At 43.5% G+C, this 17830-nt stretch overlaps 1 protein-coding gene across 12 annotated transcripts in view; it reads left to right on the forward strand.

Annotated features, from left to right (window-relative positions):
• The window catches only part of TP53BP1 (tumor protein p53 binding protein 1), a 56253-nt gene extending 39362 nt beyond the window's left edge, over positions 1–16891 (forward strand). For 10 of the 12 annotated variants that reach the window (XM_075100935.1, XM_075100936.1, XM_075100937.1 and 7 more), the window contains 16 exons: positions 2075–2194; positions 2824–3060; positions 3598–3655; positions 4858–4950; positions 6093–6594; positions 7616–7768; positions 9047–9339; positions 9673–9849; positions 10076–10497; positions 10629–10820; positions 11902–12105; positions 12669–12881; positions 13248–13342; positions 14344–14543; positions 15773–15918; positions 16554–16891. In XM_075100935.1, the coding sequence (XP_074957036.1) occupies positions 2075–2194; positions 2824–3060; positions 3598–3655; positions 4858–4950; positions 6093–6594; positions 7616–7768; positions 9047–9339; positions 9673–9849; positions 10076–10497; positions 10629–10820; positions 11902–12105; positions 12669–12881; positions 13248–13342; positions 14344–14543; positions 15773–15918; positions 16554–16738 (3290 nt within the window). In that variant the 3' untranslated portion in view covers positions 16739–16891. The other 2 variants (XM_075100939.1, XM_075100940.1) reach the window with 2 other exon arrangements.
• Positions 16892–17830: the final 939 nt, after the last annotated feature.

The following is a 17830-nucleotide window of genomic DNA, read 5'->3' on the forward strand; positions in this document are numbered from 1 at the left end:
GTTTTCTCTAATGGTATCTGTTGGTTTAGTAACAAGATTATCTCTTATTAAAATGCAGGCTAATCATTTCATAAATTCTTATGATCATTTGTTATTAGCCTGCCAAATGTGGATTTGTAGGCTAGAAGAGATAATGGTTACTAAATCCATCAAAATTCAGTAGAGTTTCTAAAGACTGCAGTTTTTAAATAAAACACTTTTTAATAATGGAGATCTGCTATAGATTATGATATGACAGGCATTCATAAGCAGTTTGTGGGGAACGGTAGTTGGCTTTTCGATACATGGTATATCCTTGAAGTGTGAGTACCATTGCACTATGAAATACCTACCCACTGCAAAAATACACTGAAATGCTTAGGTTGATCTCAAGGATGCTGCAGTTGCTGAACCATATCTTTAAAACTTGTGACAGCAGGGCAGGTGATGGTTTTCAAAGTCCTCAAACAGACACTAGACAGCTTTCCACTAGTTGGGTTTTTTTCTGTGAGGGGATTATGTCTTTGGCAAGTATTTATGGCTTCATTTGCTACAAGGTAGTTGTGTAAATCATATGTCAGTGTTTCGTGTAACTGAAGAATGATGCACTGGATCTGGCTGTAACTAAAAGTTGTAATGGAATATCTAGTTCTAGCTCTTGAATTTAAGTAAATTGAATTTGTGTTCTCATGACCTTAACTAACAATTTTCCAGTACCTTTCAGTTTGGGTTTGGGTTTTTTTTTTGTTTGCTGGCCTCAAGTTGCACCAGGGGAGGTTTATATTGGATATTAGGAAAAATTTCTTTACTGAAAGAGTGGTCAGGCATTGGAAGAGGCTGTCCAGAGAGGTGGTAGTGTCACCGTCCCTGGGGGTGATCAAAAACCATGTAGATGTGGCACTTCAGGGCATGGTTTAGGAGGCCTGGGGTTGTTGGGTTGGCGGTTGGACTTGATGATCCTAGAGGTCTTTTCCAACCTTAATGATTCTATTCTATGATTCTATGATTATATACGCTTCTTGAAATTCAGGAGTTAACGTAAACTGTAACTTGCATTATTTGAGTAGTATCTGGAATGAAATCCAAAGAACAAATACAGTTTTAGGAAAAAGGGAAAAGGAAGGATAGTGACAAAGATGATGAAAACCTATTTTGACCTCAGTGTGGGGAGGAAAGGGTTATTCTGTTAGTTTGGTTAAATACTTCATTGCAATTTGGAAAGAATGCAGCCTGCAAATTACTGATAAATGGTGTTGAAGGTGTGCAAATAAATGGCATAGGGTGAGCCAAAAGGAGGGTTTTTAATGTATTTTATTTGTTAAGTCCTGCAAAATCCACACATGGTAAATCCACCAAGGCGTGGTTTCCCTGATGGGATAGGCTACCTCAGCCAATAGACCCTGCAGACCCTTTATGCTGGAGACTGCACAAGAAGGGGCAGAAGTATTGGAGGAGACAGGAGGATGGAGCCAGCCCTTCTGGTGGCAGCCTGCAGCTGGTTATGAAACTGCGGTATCTGTTATTTCTCTTAAAGCTCACTTTCCAGGCAAGTTTCTGCTGTCATTGTCTAACCCTTAAAACTGACTGCTGCTAATTGTTCGGGCTCATAGGTGGCTATCCGAAGTGTGTCTGTTGACCTTTTATTGAAGGCTGTTTGATGATAAAGCATCATTCTGTGTGAGTTGCAGGTTATTAATTCAGGCAACATATAGCTCTGCCAATTCACTTTTGTTCTAACCTTCATTTCTGTTTCTGGCCTCTTCTCCCTTTTCTGTGGAAAATCCTGACCATTTCTGAACTAAGGCTGAATTCTGTAAAAGGCCTATTCATGTCATGATATTTGGTCTTACTTTTATCTAGCACCTGGGAACAGCTGTATCAAGTTGACCACAGCCCAGATTTTCACCGAGAGATTTTCCACACAAAATGTGAGGAGGATCAGTTAGAGCAGTTGTCCTGAAGCGAGTAACTGTGTACAGGACAGCACCAGTGTTATGCTTTTCCCCATTTCCACAGCACAGTGAACCTGTGCTTTTGGTATTTGAGCCAAAGTAGTCCGCTGAAATTACTAATCCTTGTGCTCTCTGTCTTTTAGGAACTCCGTTTCATTTTACTTTGCCTAAGGAGGGTGATGTCATTCAGCCCTTGACCAGCATAACACCACCTCTTATTGGCCAGCTTAAAATGGGACCCAGAAGACACAGCACACCGATTGGTGAGTTTGACCCGAATGGCTCTGTTCTGCAGTGAAAGCCTGTTTGGAAGCGTCTGATTCTTGATGCAGGATCTGATGGGATAACTCAAACCTACCCTGATGAAGAACATTGCTGTTGTATGGGGAGGGCTCATCCCTTCTCCACATGTCCCTTGTTATGTTCTCTCCTTGGTCTCTAGTGAAGGTGTTTGCTTCCTGAGTATGAGGTGGTATGGAACATGTCTTCCTTGCCTTCATTGTGTTCCCGCATACAACTCCATTAAAGAATGCAGAAGACCCCTCCTGACCAGTGAGTTTTGACTAAAAGAAGATTGTTCCCACTATTCATCATCTTGTAGCAGGACTCCCTCTGCTAGGTTCACAAAACAACACACTGCATTTGCTGGATGAAAGGAAGTGTGTATTTCTGCTTGGGTATTAGCAAAGTATTCTGTCGCAAGCTAATGATGATACCTGTGCTGCAAAACTTTAATGCTTCGGAACTCTGGAGCAGGAATTTCCACTACTGCACTATTGCTAATAATGCACGCAGTGAAGCATTGTCAAAACAGAACTGGGACCTGAACCCCAGCAGTATGAATGACAGTAGCTACTTTTTGTTTTACTTTTTTTTGTTTTCCTATTTTCAGTGGATGACAGTTGCCCAGACAGCACTATAGCAACTAGTGACGTTACAGCAGAGGGTACAATGGGGACCAACAATGTCACCATGGAAAGTGCAGTGGTATCAGCAGATGTGTCAGAAGTGAGTGAGAAGGGAGATTCTCATGTGGCTGCTGAGGCTGATGCAAAACTCTCTCTGCGAATGAACCTTGTTACCCCTGTGAATGATGGGAGCGAGGAGTCCCTGCCGTTCAGCTTGGAAAGTAAGAGGATGAAACCTCAAAATGTACAAGTCCTACTAGATCTCAGCCCTAAGTCACAACCTCTTTGTGGCATTCCCCGAGACAGTCTCCGAGTCTCTGTAATTTTTCTCATTTTATTTTTGGGCAACGTCACTTAAATTTGTTTCTCTGTTTCTACAATGCTCTAAGCAAGGGTGGGGTGAGAGGAGAGATGTCTGTTGTGAGGAAAGTATTTTGCGTACTAAAAATTGTGATGTATAGTGGCAACATCACAGGATAGGAACTGGAGTTTGATTATATTGGGAGGAAGAAGATTTTGAAAGTATAATTCGGACAAAAAAGTTTGACAGTGTTTTAATCAGAACAGCGACGTTCATTCTAATAGTGTAAAACTTGTAGAAACTCAGGCCTGTGATGAGAAGTTGGGTGGGGAGGCCTTGGCACCCTTTGTCCAGCGTTACTCAACCTCTCTCTTTGCTGCGTGTGGAGGGCTGGGAGGGGGCAGGAGAGTCTGTTCAGGTGACACCAAAATCATCCTTCCCTTCCATCTTGTTTCAGAGCCTATAGCCAGTGACAGAAAAGATGGAACCTCTGCTTCTGCTGGAGCTGCTGCCAGGTAACTGGGCTTGTTGCTCTGCAGAGTTAGTACAAAGGTCTGGGTAGATCCTTTTTCCGCTTGTCACCAGCATCGGGGGAAGGGGGTAGGGGCGGGGGAAGAAAATGAGACACAGAAGCAGGGAACACTTCTAGCAGTAGCCATGACATTAACTCTTTAGCTCTTGTAGCAGGTTTTCAGTACACGGGCAAGGTGGGTGCCCCACATGCTCTTTCACTACTGACTCTGTGCTTCCTACTAATGTCAGTGTTTTCCTCCTTCTGATTGTAGTCAAAGCAGAAATTCATGCCTCGTGCAGTCCGGAATGCAAGTCTGCCCTACCCACCTCTTAAATTTCAAATACATGGTTTTCTGCTTTCTTTCCCTTTTTGTGCAATTTTCTGCAAAGAATCTCTGAGGAGTTCTGAAAGAGAAACATAACCGATATACTGAAGTAGCAGTTTAATGCGTTGACCAAAACATACGTTACTCCCTTGTTCTCTTCATTTGTACTTATCTACCTTATCTCACATTTAATGCCTAGCATTGCTTGATTTAATCTTTTGGGAGTACAGTTTATAAGTACTAATAAGAATCTGAGTCAGAAAATAGTGACCTGTAATCACCTGGGTGAAGTATAATGGTTTGAAGCAGCGAGAAAACTTTGAAATAAACGTGATGTCTCTTCTCACAGGGTTGCATGCCAGATGGCAATCATGCCTCAGTGTTGAGGATGAGTGGCAGTCATTCCTCACTGGCTGAGGATGGGTTGCCCTTGTTAGATATAGGCTGAACTTGATCTCTCAGGGTCTGCTTTATGACTGTCATTCCCACAATGTTTTTGCGGTGTCGTGAAAATCCTGAGAAGTAAGCTGTAAATGGTGTAACCCTGTACCCTGGTGGGTACCAGAGGTAGTAGATTGTGAAACTCCTGATGGTGCTGCAGTTTTCTACGCTATGTTTTCTGGAATTGTTACCTTGCTCTTGGTGGTTAGGGTGTCTGCAGGAATGACAGAAATGCTTATGCAGTTGCAGCCTTGTTTCTTGACCTTTGAGACTGACCATCTCACTCATCCTGTGGCTGTATAGGTCAACAAGCTCAAATAGCAGTTGTTGCTTTCCCAAGGGGCTAGAGAACTCTTGCTTTGCTGTATAAGGGATTTTCTCACTCCTTGACGCTTTTTTTGTTTGTTTGTTTTTTTGTTTTAAATCTGCTCTGCTAGCTCCCAGAAAGCACCATCTGTGTTTAGTCGTGTCTGTGAAGTTCGTCGAGAGGATGAGGCCAGAGGTCATGGTCTTTCCACTTCTCCATTTAGGTAACTCCTCTCAGTCTTTGCCTGCCAGTCCTGGATTTATATACACATGTGCATTTTCTACATCAAAGAAATTGCACTAAGTCATTGTCTTTGGGTGACTTAGAATGTTGGGGACAACGGGGTAAGTATAATAAGTACTGTATGTTTGTATCTCACATGCTAATCAGACCTAACTTTTTGACCGAGCAGTGATGTGATTCCAGTTGGCTAATATGCTTTGGTAAAATCTGGGGCTTGAGAGAATTTAGATCATAATTACAGTTGTTTAAATACCTTTTCTTTCTCCTGTTCCAAGATCTTCTGACCTATGGTGTGTGTTATTGTTTCTGCTAATCTATGCCTTCCAAATCCATCGATTTTTGCTGTCTCTGGTTGCCTTGAAAAGGACTGTACTGCTGCATATCTTATGGTGATAAGAGTGCTGGCTGGAGGACCAGGTGTAGAAATCTGCTTCTTCAGTGTTTTCTGTTCTGCCTTTTGATGGGACAGTGAGGTCTTGGTCTATGGAGAAAGAGTAATCTATATTTCAAGAGCACTGAAACTAAAGACTGTAAAGAATAGGGATTTCCAGTGCTGGGCGCTGTACAGACAGAATGCAAGACAGTCACTCCTCAAAGTCCTCAAGTAGATGTGGGAAGCCAAATGTATACTTCTAGTGCGTCTCAGTATCAGTTCCATATAGTACCTGGTTACACTTTTGGCAGGGCGGGCAAATTCTAATGAAAACATTACACAGCATTTGTGTTTATGCTCCTGCCTCGTCTTGCCAGGTATGATTACCAGTTTCAAGCCAATGAAGTGCTGAAGCAGCCTGTAGCAACTTCAAGATGGCATGACTCCCAGAAGCATGTTGCATAGTTGGTGCCTGATGTGTGGAGTATAGATTGCTTTATTAGTGTTTGGAAAAGCACCTAGTTCTGTACAGGTGTCAGCCATTCTTTTTGCTACCATGTGAATCACTTGAGAGATGTTGAAAGGTTATTTTATAATTTGAGACTCACTGAATTCTGTGCAATCTTAAGAAGCAATTGAATGACTGCCAGGGTGGGTTTTTTTTAATAGTGCTTTCACTTGAGTGGCAGCATATAGGTTGTCTTGCTTTTTTAAGAAATAATTTTCATCTTATTTTAACTGGTTTGCAGGGGGAATCTGTTCAGTTTTCCTGGCACACAAGAAGATGCTGAATTACATGAAAGTCCCAGCAGTTGGCAGTACCAGCAACACAAGGCAGATGACAGTGGTGGACCGGTCCTAATTCCTCAGAGGGTGGAGCAGGACTGCCATCAACAATCTTCAGGTGCAGAGGAAGGGGAGTCTGTGGAGACTGGTATTGTAAGCACTCAGACAGAAGAAGGGAGAAGAATGCAGAAGAAACCAAGTAAGGCTGTTAAAATTGATGAAAGCCAAGAGAGGTGGGCAAACACCAAGAATAAAGGAATTCAAACTACAGCAGACTGTCTTTTTACCCCAACAACTGTTACAATAGCAACACAAACATCAGAAGAAATCTGTAGGCAGGTGGAAATGGGAACCAGTATGTCTGGGCAAAGACCTGGGCGTCAAGATGCGAATGTCCAAACTGAGGAGAGTGGAAAAAAGCTTGTGCATGCCTCTGGAGAGGAGACGGACTCTCTGCACAGTCAGGTGGGATGAAGGCTGCCTGTATTTACTTTTACTGCTTTAGAATAGTAAAGTATCCCTTCAGCCAGTAAATTCACTAGCAGTAGGTTCTCTGTCAAAAAAAGCAAAAGACCGCTTTAAAATGTTAATGTCGCAAGCTTTCTTGTATCAACTGTACACAACTGCTAGAGTAGCAATACTTAGTGGGCAGCATAGTTTCCAGAAGTAAAAGTCTATTTATTTTCTGGAAAAATATGATAAGGTTTGTTTTGGGGTTTTGGGGGGCTTTGTTTTTTTTTTGGTTTTGGTTTTTTTGTTTGTTTGTTTGTTTCTTTCTGTGTGTGTGTATGTGTGTCCAGATGCAGTTAACACTGTAAAAAAAATTTCACTTTTTGTTGGATGGATATGGGAGTTGCATGAAACTTTGAATGAAGGTTTTGATGCCTTCTGTTTTGCACCAAGCAACCTCTGACAGCTTGTTCTCTCACGCCATCCAATGTCAATGGATAAACACGTGAGGGGAGAGCTCCTCCAGAGAAACGTTCTGACAAGATGAATAGCTTTGCATTAGGATTTCAGAAAGTATTGCAGACTCAAGAAGAATCACTGCTTTGCAGTTACAGCTTCTATATTTTCTTGTGAATGCAAAGACTAGAAAAATTATTTTTTCTAAACTTAAGAATAGCCATCCTCTGGAAAACAGGAGATTAACAGGGCCATAAATATGCAATGCAACATGGATGTGATATGTCTGAGAGTCCACTGAATGAAAGAGTATCAGAAGCCATGCTAAGCAAGTTTGCCATTTCTTCCTTGGACAGCTATGATTTCCCTTCCTCTACCTGTCAGCAAAACGTGTTCAGTTCTCCCCTGTTTAGGGTCTCTTGTGTTGTTTCATCTAATTTGTAACAAGATGCTGAAAGGTTCCCTGCCCTGGTACTTGAATGTGGTATGAAGAAACTGTACTGCAGTGATAGCTCTACCCAGAAATTATTTGCTTTTCATTGTGGTCTGTTTTGTTTTTAACTTGTCCTGTTTATTACAGGGAGAGGAGGAGTTTAACCTTCTTCACCCACCCAGAGCCCAAGTTCAGCATCGCCACATGCGAACGATTCGAGAAGTGCGCACTGTTGTTACGCGTGTTATAACAGATGTTTACTACATAAATGGTGCAGAGGTGGAACGGAAGGTAGTTGAGGTAAGTTCCTGTTTTCAGGGCTAAATGTAATGATATGTTGGCTGAAAAATAAAAGTAATTAAAATGAGAATGTGTTGTGGCTGCAGAAAATGAGTTGAGTGAACAAGTCATAGTGCTGTGATGGCAAACTTTTCTTTATGAGCAAACATGTGGACCATTTAGTGCATGGCAAAAGTGTATTTCATGCCCGTTACTGTATTCTGAAGACACGCTGACTTCTTTTTTCTTTCCCAAAAAACTGAACAAAAGACTTTACTATGTGCATCCAGCTGTTCTAAAATTCTTGGGGTTTTGTCAGAATAGATATTTCAGAATGGGCAGAAATTCTATTAGTAAGTAAAAATCACTTCTGCCTGAAAAATTGAACTATGTACAGTAGTTTAGCCTGTTTTGCAGCTCAGTGTCATTTTTAACCACACTCTTTTTGTGGACCAGATTCTAAGAGGTCAACAAAAAGCAAATTAAAAACTAAACCAAGCCTATTGTTAGTACACTTGTGTTGGTGTATGTCCATTCATGAATCAGAGGATCTTAGGGAATCCCAAAACATAGCTGACAAATGCTGATTTGATGTGCACAGTAATCATATTGGCCTGCTAGCAATAAAACATCACTGCTATTCTGCTGTAAAGGTGAATAATGTAAGATTCTTGTGCTGTGTTGTTACAGTGAGTAATGACACAAAAGAATAAATTAGTGCAGTGCAAAGCTTATACTTTCACACCTGATACTACACGTGAAATTGCTTATTGTAATATTAAAATAGAGAATTAAGTTTCTGAAATGTGCTTACATAGATGTGTAATCACAGTTGTATAATCATTTCCCATTTATCTACCGACATTTGCTGCCACTATTTTGTAGCTATGTATTTTTATGTCCGTAGAACTTTAATGGCTCCAAATGACCAGCTGTCTTAAACTGATCTTGGATTAGTAGTAACCAAAGGCTGTTAGTGTCTCATGTATTTGGTGCACTCTCGCTCTTGAAGGGTGGGAATTATTCAGAGCCAGACTAATTAGATGCCAACCAAGTTCTGTCCTGGTGACTGATTTCTTAATGTGACTTCTTTATATAGAGCAGCTACAGGTCTATACTGAGAGAGACACTGTCTACCGTTGATCAGCCCAGACTCAAATCTGCGTGGCTAGCTTCAGTTTCATGAACGCGGTCTCACCTTGTCTGCACTTTGACCTGGTGATTGTAGAGCTTCCCACCTAGCAAGTGTGTCACTTTGACAAACCTCTGTTTTTTTGTTTTTTTTTTTTTTCTCTTAAGGAAAATGAGGAGCCTGTAGTGGAGTCCCAGGAGTGTGAGACTGACACGTCCTCCTCTAGAACTGCAGTGGGCTCATCGCTGACCTCAGGGGACCTTGGTGATGTCAGCTCCTTCTCATCTAAGGCCTCAAGCCTCCACCGTACATCCAGTGGAGCAAGCAGTGGTCATTCTGCCACACACAGCACCAGCAGCTGCTCAGGGCGAGGAACTGGAGCGGTCAAAGGGAAAGTGTGTGGGACAGAAACTGGAGAGTTTGCTTTACCCATTGGCAGAGGTGTCTTAGGAAAATTAAGGTACGTGCAGAGCCTTTGGAAAGGAAGGACATATTTTTCAGAAGTGAACAGCTGGCTTGGGTGGCATGTAGAAGCAGGGTAGACCCTAAAGCAAGAATTTTCTGGGAAGGACCTGGCTTGCTGAACACAAATAAGGAGATAGTCTTTGCTTTCACATCTGTTATTCCTGAAGGAGCAGTTTGTTTCCTTGTGAGGCACTGCTTTGCCTAAGCTCTTGCCAGTTTAGCAGCGATGAGGCAAACTTCTTGATCAGTTGTGAGATCACAGAGAAAATGGGGGAATCCTAATGAGCTGGCTTCTCTTTTCAGAACAGTTAACTCATAAATTCTCTAGCCCTAGGAAAGGAGCTGGTCAGCCAGCATCTCCACTCAGAGTTAGCCAGACAGGAGCACTGCCTTGTGAGGAAGAAGAGGACTCTATGCCTGGCACTCGTCAGGGTGGCAGGGCACCTGTGACACCTCGTGGGCGAGGAAGAAGAGGCCGCCCACCATCTCGAACAACAGGAACAAGGTACCCTGGAAAAAGGACACTGTAACTTTAACGTATTGCCAAGGAAGAGAATGGGGAGTTGCTGTGTTTATGTGACAGAGAAAACAGCATATTGAATGTTTCAGGACCACCTAGTTTTTGGTGGTTTTGGTGACAGCATGTAGCAGCTGCAAGCATCTCACCCAACTAGTCTTTGTTTAGTAACTTTTTCCTGATCCTTCTGAGACTGCTTTTCTCTTTTCTACAGAGATTTAGCTGGGCTGCCAGGTGTGGAGGATCTCTCAACTACAGCATCACCTGAGGAGAAATCGTTTGCTCGTTCCATTCACCTGCCAGATGGAGGGGAGAAACCTGACACTTCTGGCTTCTGTGCCTTACGTCGCAGTGACTCTCCAGAAATCCCCTTGCAAGTGGTGACTGGGCCTTTGGACTGTGCAGACTCATCCTCTGGGAGCAGCTTTGTGGGCCTCAGGGTTGTAGCAAAGTGGTCCTCAAATGGGTACTTCTATTCTGGGATGATTACCCAAGATGTTGGGGCAGGAAAGTACAAGCTGCTCTTTGATGATGGTTATGAATGTGATGTGCTAGGAAGAGACATTTTACTCTGTGATCCTATCCCACTGGAGACTGAGGTGACCGCTCTCTCAGAGGATGAGTATTTTAGTGCAGGTAAGAGCAGTTCTTGAGCTCCATCCTTGGGTTTTCTAAGTTGCTGAATGCAATGGGAGATGAGTGCTTGTCTAGGAGGATGAGAAGCCTGGGTATAGTTGGTTAACAGGTGTTATTTGCTGTCTTGTCAGGTGTGGTGAAGGGGCACCGGAAAGAGTCTGGAGAGCTATACTATTGCATTGAAAAGGAAGGCCAGAGGAAGTGGTACAAACGAATGGCTGTTATCCTGTCTCTGGAACAAGGAAATAAGCTCCGGGAGCAGTTTGGGCTAGGTCCTTATGAACCTGTCACCCCCCTGACCAAAGCAGCCGACATCAGTCTCGGTAAGGGGAGGTACTCTTGAGCTGCTGGCTATGCTGTTCTGCGTCTTGTGCCTTTGACATGCTTCTAGTTCTCAACAGGAATTACCCATATTTAAACCTTTCTGGGTGTTCAGCAGTGCTTTTGATGCTTTATAATGGGATCTTTGAGGTAATTTTCTTGTCTTGTGTCTTACTCAGAGACTTAGTGGTATTGACTGGTTGTTGTGGTTTAGCCCCAGTCAGCAACCAAGCACCACGCAGCCGCTCGCTCACTCCCCCCTGGTGGGACGGGCAGAGAATCAGAAGAGTAAAAGCGAGGTAACTCATGGTTTGAGATAAAGACAGTTTAATAGGTAGAGCAGAAACTGCGTGCGGAAGCAAAGCAAAACAAGGAATTCATTCACTCCTTCCCATGGGCAGCAGGTGCTCAGCCGTCTCCAGGAAAGCAGGGCTCCATCACGCGTAACGGTTACTTGGGAAGACAAACGCCATCACTCCAAATGCCCCCTATTCCTCCTTCTTCCCCAGCTTTATATCTCCTGAGTATGATGTCGTATGGTATGGAATATCCCGTTGGTCAGTTGGGGTCAGCTGTCCCAGCTGTGTCCCCTCCCAGCTCCTTGTGCACCTGGCAGAGCACGGGGAGCTGAGAAAGTCCTTGACCAGTGTAAGCGCTACTTAGCAACAACTAAAACATCTCCACATTATCACCGCTGTTTCCAGCAAAACTCCAAAACACAGCCCCACATTCGCTACTACGAAGAAATTTAACTCTATCCCAGCTGAAACCAGGACACTGGTTTGTGGAGAGCGGCCTGCTTCTAGGACAATAATGCTTGCTGTACTCATTTACACTTGGTGGATGGCTGCTGTGATATAACTCTTCAGCGGCACTGGGAGGAACAGACAGAGGCAGGGTACAGGGCTTGAGAAGAAAGATACACTATCAAGATATCTCTTTTTCTTGCTTTTCTCTGTCAGAGGGTGGTAGCGTGTTCCTCGTAGGTACTATTGAGTTATCCACCTCTGCACATATAGGTAGGATGAAAGCTCATGGAGTTGGATTGCAGCCAGTGACTAATCTCTGCATACTGTATTACAGATAACCTTGTGGAGGGGAAGCGGAAGCGACGTAGTAACCTCGGTTCTCCCAGCACTTCCAGCAGCAGCACAACTCCCACTCGTAAAGGGCAGGAGAGTCCACGCATCCCACCAGGCACACTATCTGGGAAAAGGAAACTTGTTGCTTCTGAAGATGAGAGATCCCCAGCTAAACGTGGCCGCAAGTCAGCAATGATAAAGCCTGGTGAGAACCTTATTGTCTGATCTTAAACTTGCATTCAGCAATTTTTTTCCTCCCCGGTATTTCTGTAATTGATCTTTCTGATTCCTATAAGCAAAAAGTAGATGTGATTGCTTGTTTGCCCTGCAGGATTTGAGACTGATACTCCCTGGATGCATTCAGCAGCCAGAGATATTTTTAGCATAGACTGAACACTTACCTGCCATCTTTTCAGTTCTGCCTTTTAGAAATGTTCTGACCTTAATGTCGTGATTTGCCTCTCTCCTTTCTTATCCCTTTTCTTGTCTGTTTAGTCAGTCCTGAAATGTCTAGCTGTTAACGGGTGTTTCAGGATGTTGATAGACTGGCAAACATTGTCCCATTAGTCACTCAGGTTTTGATTTGAAGATTCTTTGCAACCAGAAGGGTAAAAGATCCCTACCTATCCTAATGTAATCCTAACCCAATCCTGCCTCCCTCTGTCTGCTCCAGTAAAATAAATGAAGTTGAACATGTCCCAAATCTTACCCAGGGTCTTTGTGCTGAACCTTACTTCTGAGACTCATGGTGCTTCTGTCTCTCTGCAGGGGCTGTGAGAGCTGGAGAGTTTGTAAGCACCTGTGAAGGTGTAGATGCTGTAGATCCCCCAGTACTGGAGGACCATCATGGACCCTTGCCCCACAATAAGACCCTCTTTTTGGGCTATGCCTTTCTCCTCACCATGGCAACACCCAGTGACAAATTGGTCAATCACCAGAAGCCATCAGATGGCCCGACAGGGAGTAGTGAGGAGGAAGAAGGTGAGGCAAATCTTACCCATTGCATTTGTGAGTGGAATGCAGTGGCTTTAGGAAAACTGCTGGATGTTGTCTAATCAGGCATTTGTATGAGTGCTTGTTCTACCCTTTTGGTCTTTAATCCTTTGCAGAAAGGACCTAAGGTCTTTGTTTTAGACAAGTTGCTTACTTGGCTAGTTTGGTCAGTGCTGTGCTTCCCTTTCTGCTGCCTTTTTTTCTTGTTTTTTTTTTTGTTTTGTTTTTTGTAAACGCTTCTAAGGGTTTTCTCTAGTCCTTTACTGGATGGATGAGGGCGCTGTAGACTGAGGAGTGTGTAGACATAAGCAGCTGGATTATTGCAAAAAATTGCACTTTCTGTTTCTGCTGTAGAATTTTTAGAGATGACTCCATATGACAAACATTACATAGCACAGCAGCTGCGAGCAGGAGCTGGGTATATCCTGAATGACTTCAATGAAACCCAGGTAAGGGCTTGCTTATTAATCTAGAATGATAGTCACAGAATAGTTGAGACTGGGAGGAATTTCTGTAGCTCATCTTGTCCACTCCTCCTGCTGAAAGCAGGATCAAATATAGCAGATTGCTTAGGTCCTTGTCCACTTGGGTTTTGGGTATCCTGGAGGATGGAAACTCCACAACCTCTCTGGGCAATTTGATCCTATGTTTGACCACTCCCAATTTAAAAAAAAAAAAAAAAAAAAAAAAAAAGGAATGTCCTGTATTTCAGTTTGTACCTGTTGCTTCTTGTCCTTTTAGTGAATAACGCCGAGAAGAGTCTGGCTCCCATCTTTTTTACACCCTGCTATCAGTCATAAATATGCATTGATAAGACCACTCAAGCCTTCCTTTCTTGAGCTTAAACAAGCTCATCTCTCTCAGCCTCTTCTTGTATGTCAGATGCTCCAATACCCAGATATCCTAGTGGCCCTTGGCTGGGCGTGCTCCAGTATGTCTTGTGGTTTTGTTGTACTGCGGAACCTAGGAGTGGATGCAGTACTCCAGATGTGGTCTCACCATAGCTCTGGGCCTCAGAACCCTTAGGGGTAGAGCTCTTTGCTTACGAGATCTACTTGGACAACTAATTTCATTTAGTGTCACTTTTACTTAAATTTAGATTTTTTAATAGGGTAAATTGTTCTTGGAGCGTCATGCCTGGAGATGCAGAGTCTTCTCTCATCTCAAACTTACTGAGTCTCAAACTAAAAGATGCATCTTCTCCTTTATCTGAACTGGAAGAGATACCAAAACTACTAGGCAGAGTTTTTGCCTGTGATATTATAGGTACTCCTGATTTCAGAATCTGTTTATCTAATTCACCTTTTGCATAATATGGCTGTGAAAATCACAGTTTCGGTTGGTTTCTTCTTTAAAGTGTTCAGGATAACTTAAGGATAACCGAGGATAACTTCTGGGTTTTTTTGCACACTCTGTCTCCTCTTTACATGTCTTTTTATCTCCCCTGAAGTGTAATGCAGCGTATCAGTGTCTTTTAATTGCGGACCAGCATTGTCGAACTCGGAAATACTTGCTGTGCCTTGCCAGAGGGATCCCTTGTGTGTCTCATATCTGGGTCCATGATAGCTGTCATGCTAACCAGCTTCAAAATTATCGGAATTACCTTTTACCAGCTGGTTATAGCCTCCAGGAGCAAAAATTGTTAGAATGGTAAGTGCCAAATAACCATGATCTGAGTCTACAGACAGACTGAGGCTTTAATCAGAGAGAATTGTTATACTTGGGAGGCTCTTGAATACTACAAGTACGGAAGGTGTCCCTAGTACTGCTCCTCATGCTTTCCTTTCCATATAGGAATAGCACTTCCATCTCTTTCCTTGGATTTACAGTGACATTTCTCCAACGCCAAGGTACATTTGGGTGCCATATACACAAAAAAGAGTCTCCTGGGAAGTAAGAAAGATGTCAGTCATGAGGAAGACTGAATTCAGGCAAGGCTTCCCATATGCTTGGCTGACTTCTCTAATTTCTCAGGAATGGATAAAGGAGAGCAATACTACTGCAATTTCCTTTTCCTTTGGTACGTTTTGAAGCCAGCTTCTGCATTTTGTATGGAGTCTAATCCAGTAGGTGTGTTCTGAGAGAACAATTCTCAGCCTTGCGAAAAGGAGGCTTAGAGGATATCTCACCACCACGTACCAGTACTTAAGGGGCAGCTACAAAGAAGATGGAGACTCCCTTTTTACACGGAGTCCCATGGAGAGGACAAGGGGGAATGGACACAAGTTGCTCTTGGGGAGATTCGGATTGGACACGAGAGGGAAATTTTTCACACTGAGGACAGTCACCACTGGAATAATCTCCCCAGGGAAGGGGTTGACTCAGCCACGTTGGACACCTTTTAAGAGTCGTCTGGACAGGGTGCTGGGCCATCTTGTGTAGACTCTGCTCGTCCTGGAAAGGTTGGACTAGATGATCCCTGAGGTCCCTTCCAACCTGGGATTATGGGATTCTGTGAACTGTCAGGTCAGACTCTTCAGACAAAGTGAAGGCAGACAAAAGCAGTTTATAGATCTCTGTGGGCTTTTGGGCAGGACCCTGATGCCTGCTTGCTCAGCCCTTTCAAAGCAGAGGCATTTTGGATATGCACAGAGAAGGTGGTTCAGGAGTAAGTGGGAGTTTAGCCTAATTTTGGATTTAGGCTGCTGCACACATATCCCACCAATGTTGTCTAGCTCTGTTTTACTATCTATCAACGGAGTGTAATTGTTCCAAATATTTCAGGAGGGGTGGTAAGAGAGCAGGTCATTGTGTGAAAGATACTCAAAGAAGCAATATGGGAGCCATTCAGGTGACTAGAAGTAGATAATGGTCCTCAAATGAAGTCTCAGACTACTGGATATTCTCAGCAGCCTGCATTTCTCTTCTTTATACTACAGGCACCCACGAGAAAACCCGTTCCATAACCTGAAGGTTCTCCTGGTGTCAGACCAGCAGCAGAACTTCCTGGATCTGTGGTCTGAAATCCTTATGACAGGGGGAGCAGCATCTGTTAAACAGCATTACTCAAATGCTCACAAAAAAGGTAATCATTGGCCAGTTTCTCAGGCCTAGTAGTTGGGAATCCCATGGGACTGTGGTCTCTAATATGGTTTAAAACCATTTAGGATGGCTTATAAGGTTGTCTATAAGCATAAGGGAAGGCAAAGTGCGGACACTAGCACTCTGCTTGAATGTAGCGTAGAAGATTACATCAAGAAGACCTGCCTGCCAGAGGAGATGCTGCAGCAATTCAGGACACATGCTGTCAGCTTCCAGCCTATGCTGAAAGGGAGAGATAGGCAGGAGTTGTTCCTGGTCCTTCTGTAGGCCACTAAAATTGTGCTTCCTTGTCCTTCTGAACTCAGCTGTCTCTCCCTCTCCATGTGGGACGTAAGCCCTAGTACTCACAGCCTGAGGTCAGGACTCGCGGTCATCTAGTCCCGCCTGTAAAGTTGGCTACTGGTTTTCTGTTAATTTCTATCTGGACTAGAGGGAACCTTTTACCTGCAAGGTGCAGTGTTGCTGTAGAGCATGTCTTTAACTTTTACAAAGAGAATATACTGCTAGGAATGAAAGGACATGGAAGAGTTTCATAGTGGTGAAACACACTTATCTGCTGCAGAGAAGATCCTTTTTCTTCTCTTGACCTGACGGGTGTCTGTCTTTCCTCCTATGCAGATATTGCTTTGGGTGTTTATGACGTGGTGGTGACTGATTTTTCCTGCCCAGCTGGTGTCTTGAAGTGTGCAGAAGCTTTACGGCTGCCTGTTGTCTCGCAAGAGTGGGTGATCCAGAGCCTTATTGCTGGGGAGAGAGTAGGCTACAAGCATCCAAAATATAAACATGACTATGTCCCCCACTAAACGAAAACTTCGCCCTGCTGTCCCACTATTGTGCAGACTGTGTTTTAATCAGGTTTTAAATGTTTGTGTAATTGGACAGTGTGCATGGATTACTGTATATAGTTTTATCTGCAGGACTTTTATGATGAAATAAATGTTCAATCTCTTGTGGTAGCTCCTGGGACTCCTCATTTATCTACTTATTCCAGGGCTGCGCCTCCAGAGAAGGGGGGTAGAGAAAAGAAACGTGTACATTTCTCCAAGCTGAATAGCACTAACATCCTACTTTCAGTGAAGGCTGACTTCACCACAAAGTCCTTTATAAAGGAAGGGAAAGGCGTTCTCAACTGGCAGCCTGTATTTATAGAAGTGAATACCTTATAACCAAGTTCAGGGCACTGGCAGCAGCACTTCTGTTGGAAGAATAGCATGTTGTGTACTCCTGCAGCTTGGTGTTGTTACTTTGCATGAATGCCATCAAGATGTTGCTGAAGTGACTGGTTAGAATTTCTAGGACAAAGTGCCATTTTGTTTTGGTTACCTCTTTTTTTCTGTTGTGATTATATAGGTATTAACCTGCCTTAGTGCAGACTGGCACTGCCTAAGCAGAAGTATAAACAAAGGGACCTAGGGCAACTAAACTGCCAGGGGACTAAGGTGCAAAGAGTATATAAGTGCTGTGTAGCTTTGTTTAAATGGTAATGGAGTAAATAATCTGCTGCTGAGCTGCCGCACTCACAGCCAGACTTTATCTTAGCGGTTGGCTGGCATAAAGGCAAAAGCTGAGTTCGACCACTCTGCAGTCTGGTCTATAGCATCGGTAGAGGTATACCCAGGCCTCCATCCAGCCTTGTATAGTCTTTAGTCCCCTGCTTCAAAACGGTGGGGTTTTTCCCCCTATTTTTTCCCCTATCAATTCCTAGCTCAGTCACCTTCTGACTCTGGTGGTCTGTAAATCCCACATCCAAACTTCAACACCCTTTCTCTAGTTTTCTAGCTTTTCTCACAGTCTCAACTTTAAACTTTGCATCAGAAACAGTCCTACCATGAACAGCTGTAGTGCATTGAAGATGCCAGGCCTTACACTTGCTGTCTGTTGTTACTGTAACTTTC

The sequence above is a fragment of the Phalacrocorax aristotelis genome, chromosome 7 (genome assembly GCF_949628215.1).
Source record: "Phalacrocorax aristotelis chromosome 7, bGulAri2.1, whole genome shotgun sequence".
Taxonomy (NCBI): Eukaryota; Metazoa; Chordata; class Aves; order Suliformes; family Phalacrocoracidae; genus Phalacrocorax; species Phalacrocorax aristotelis.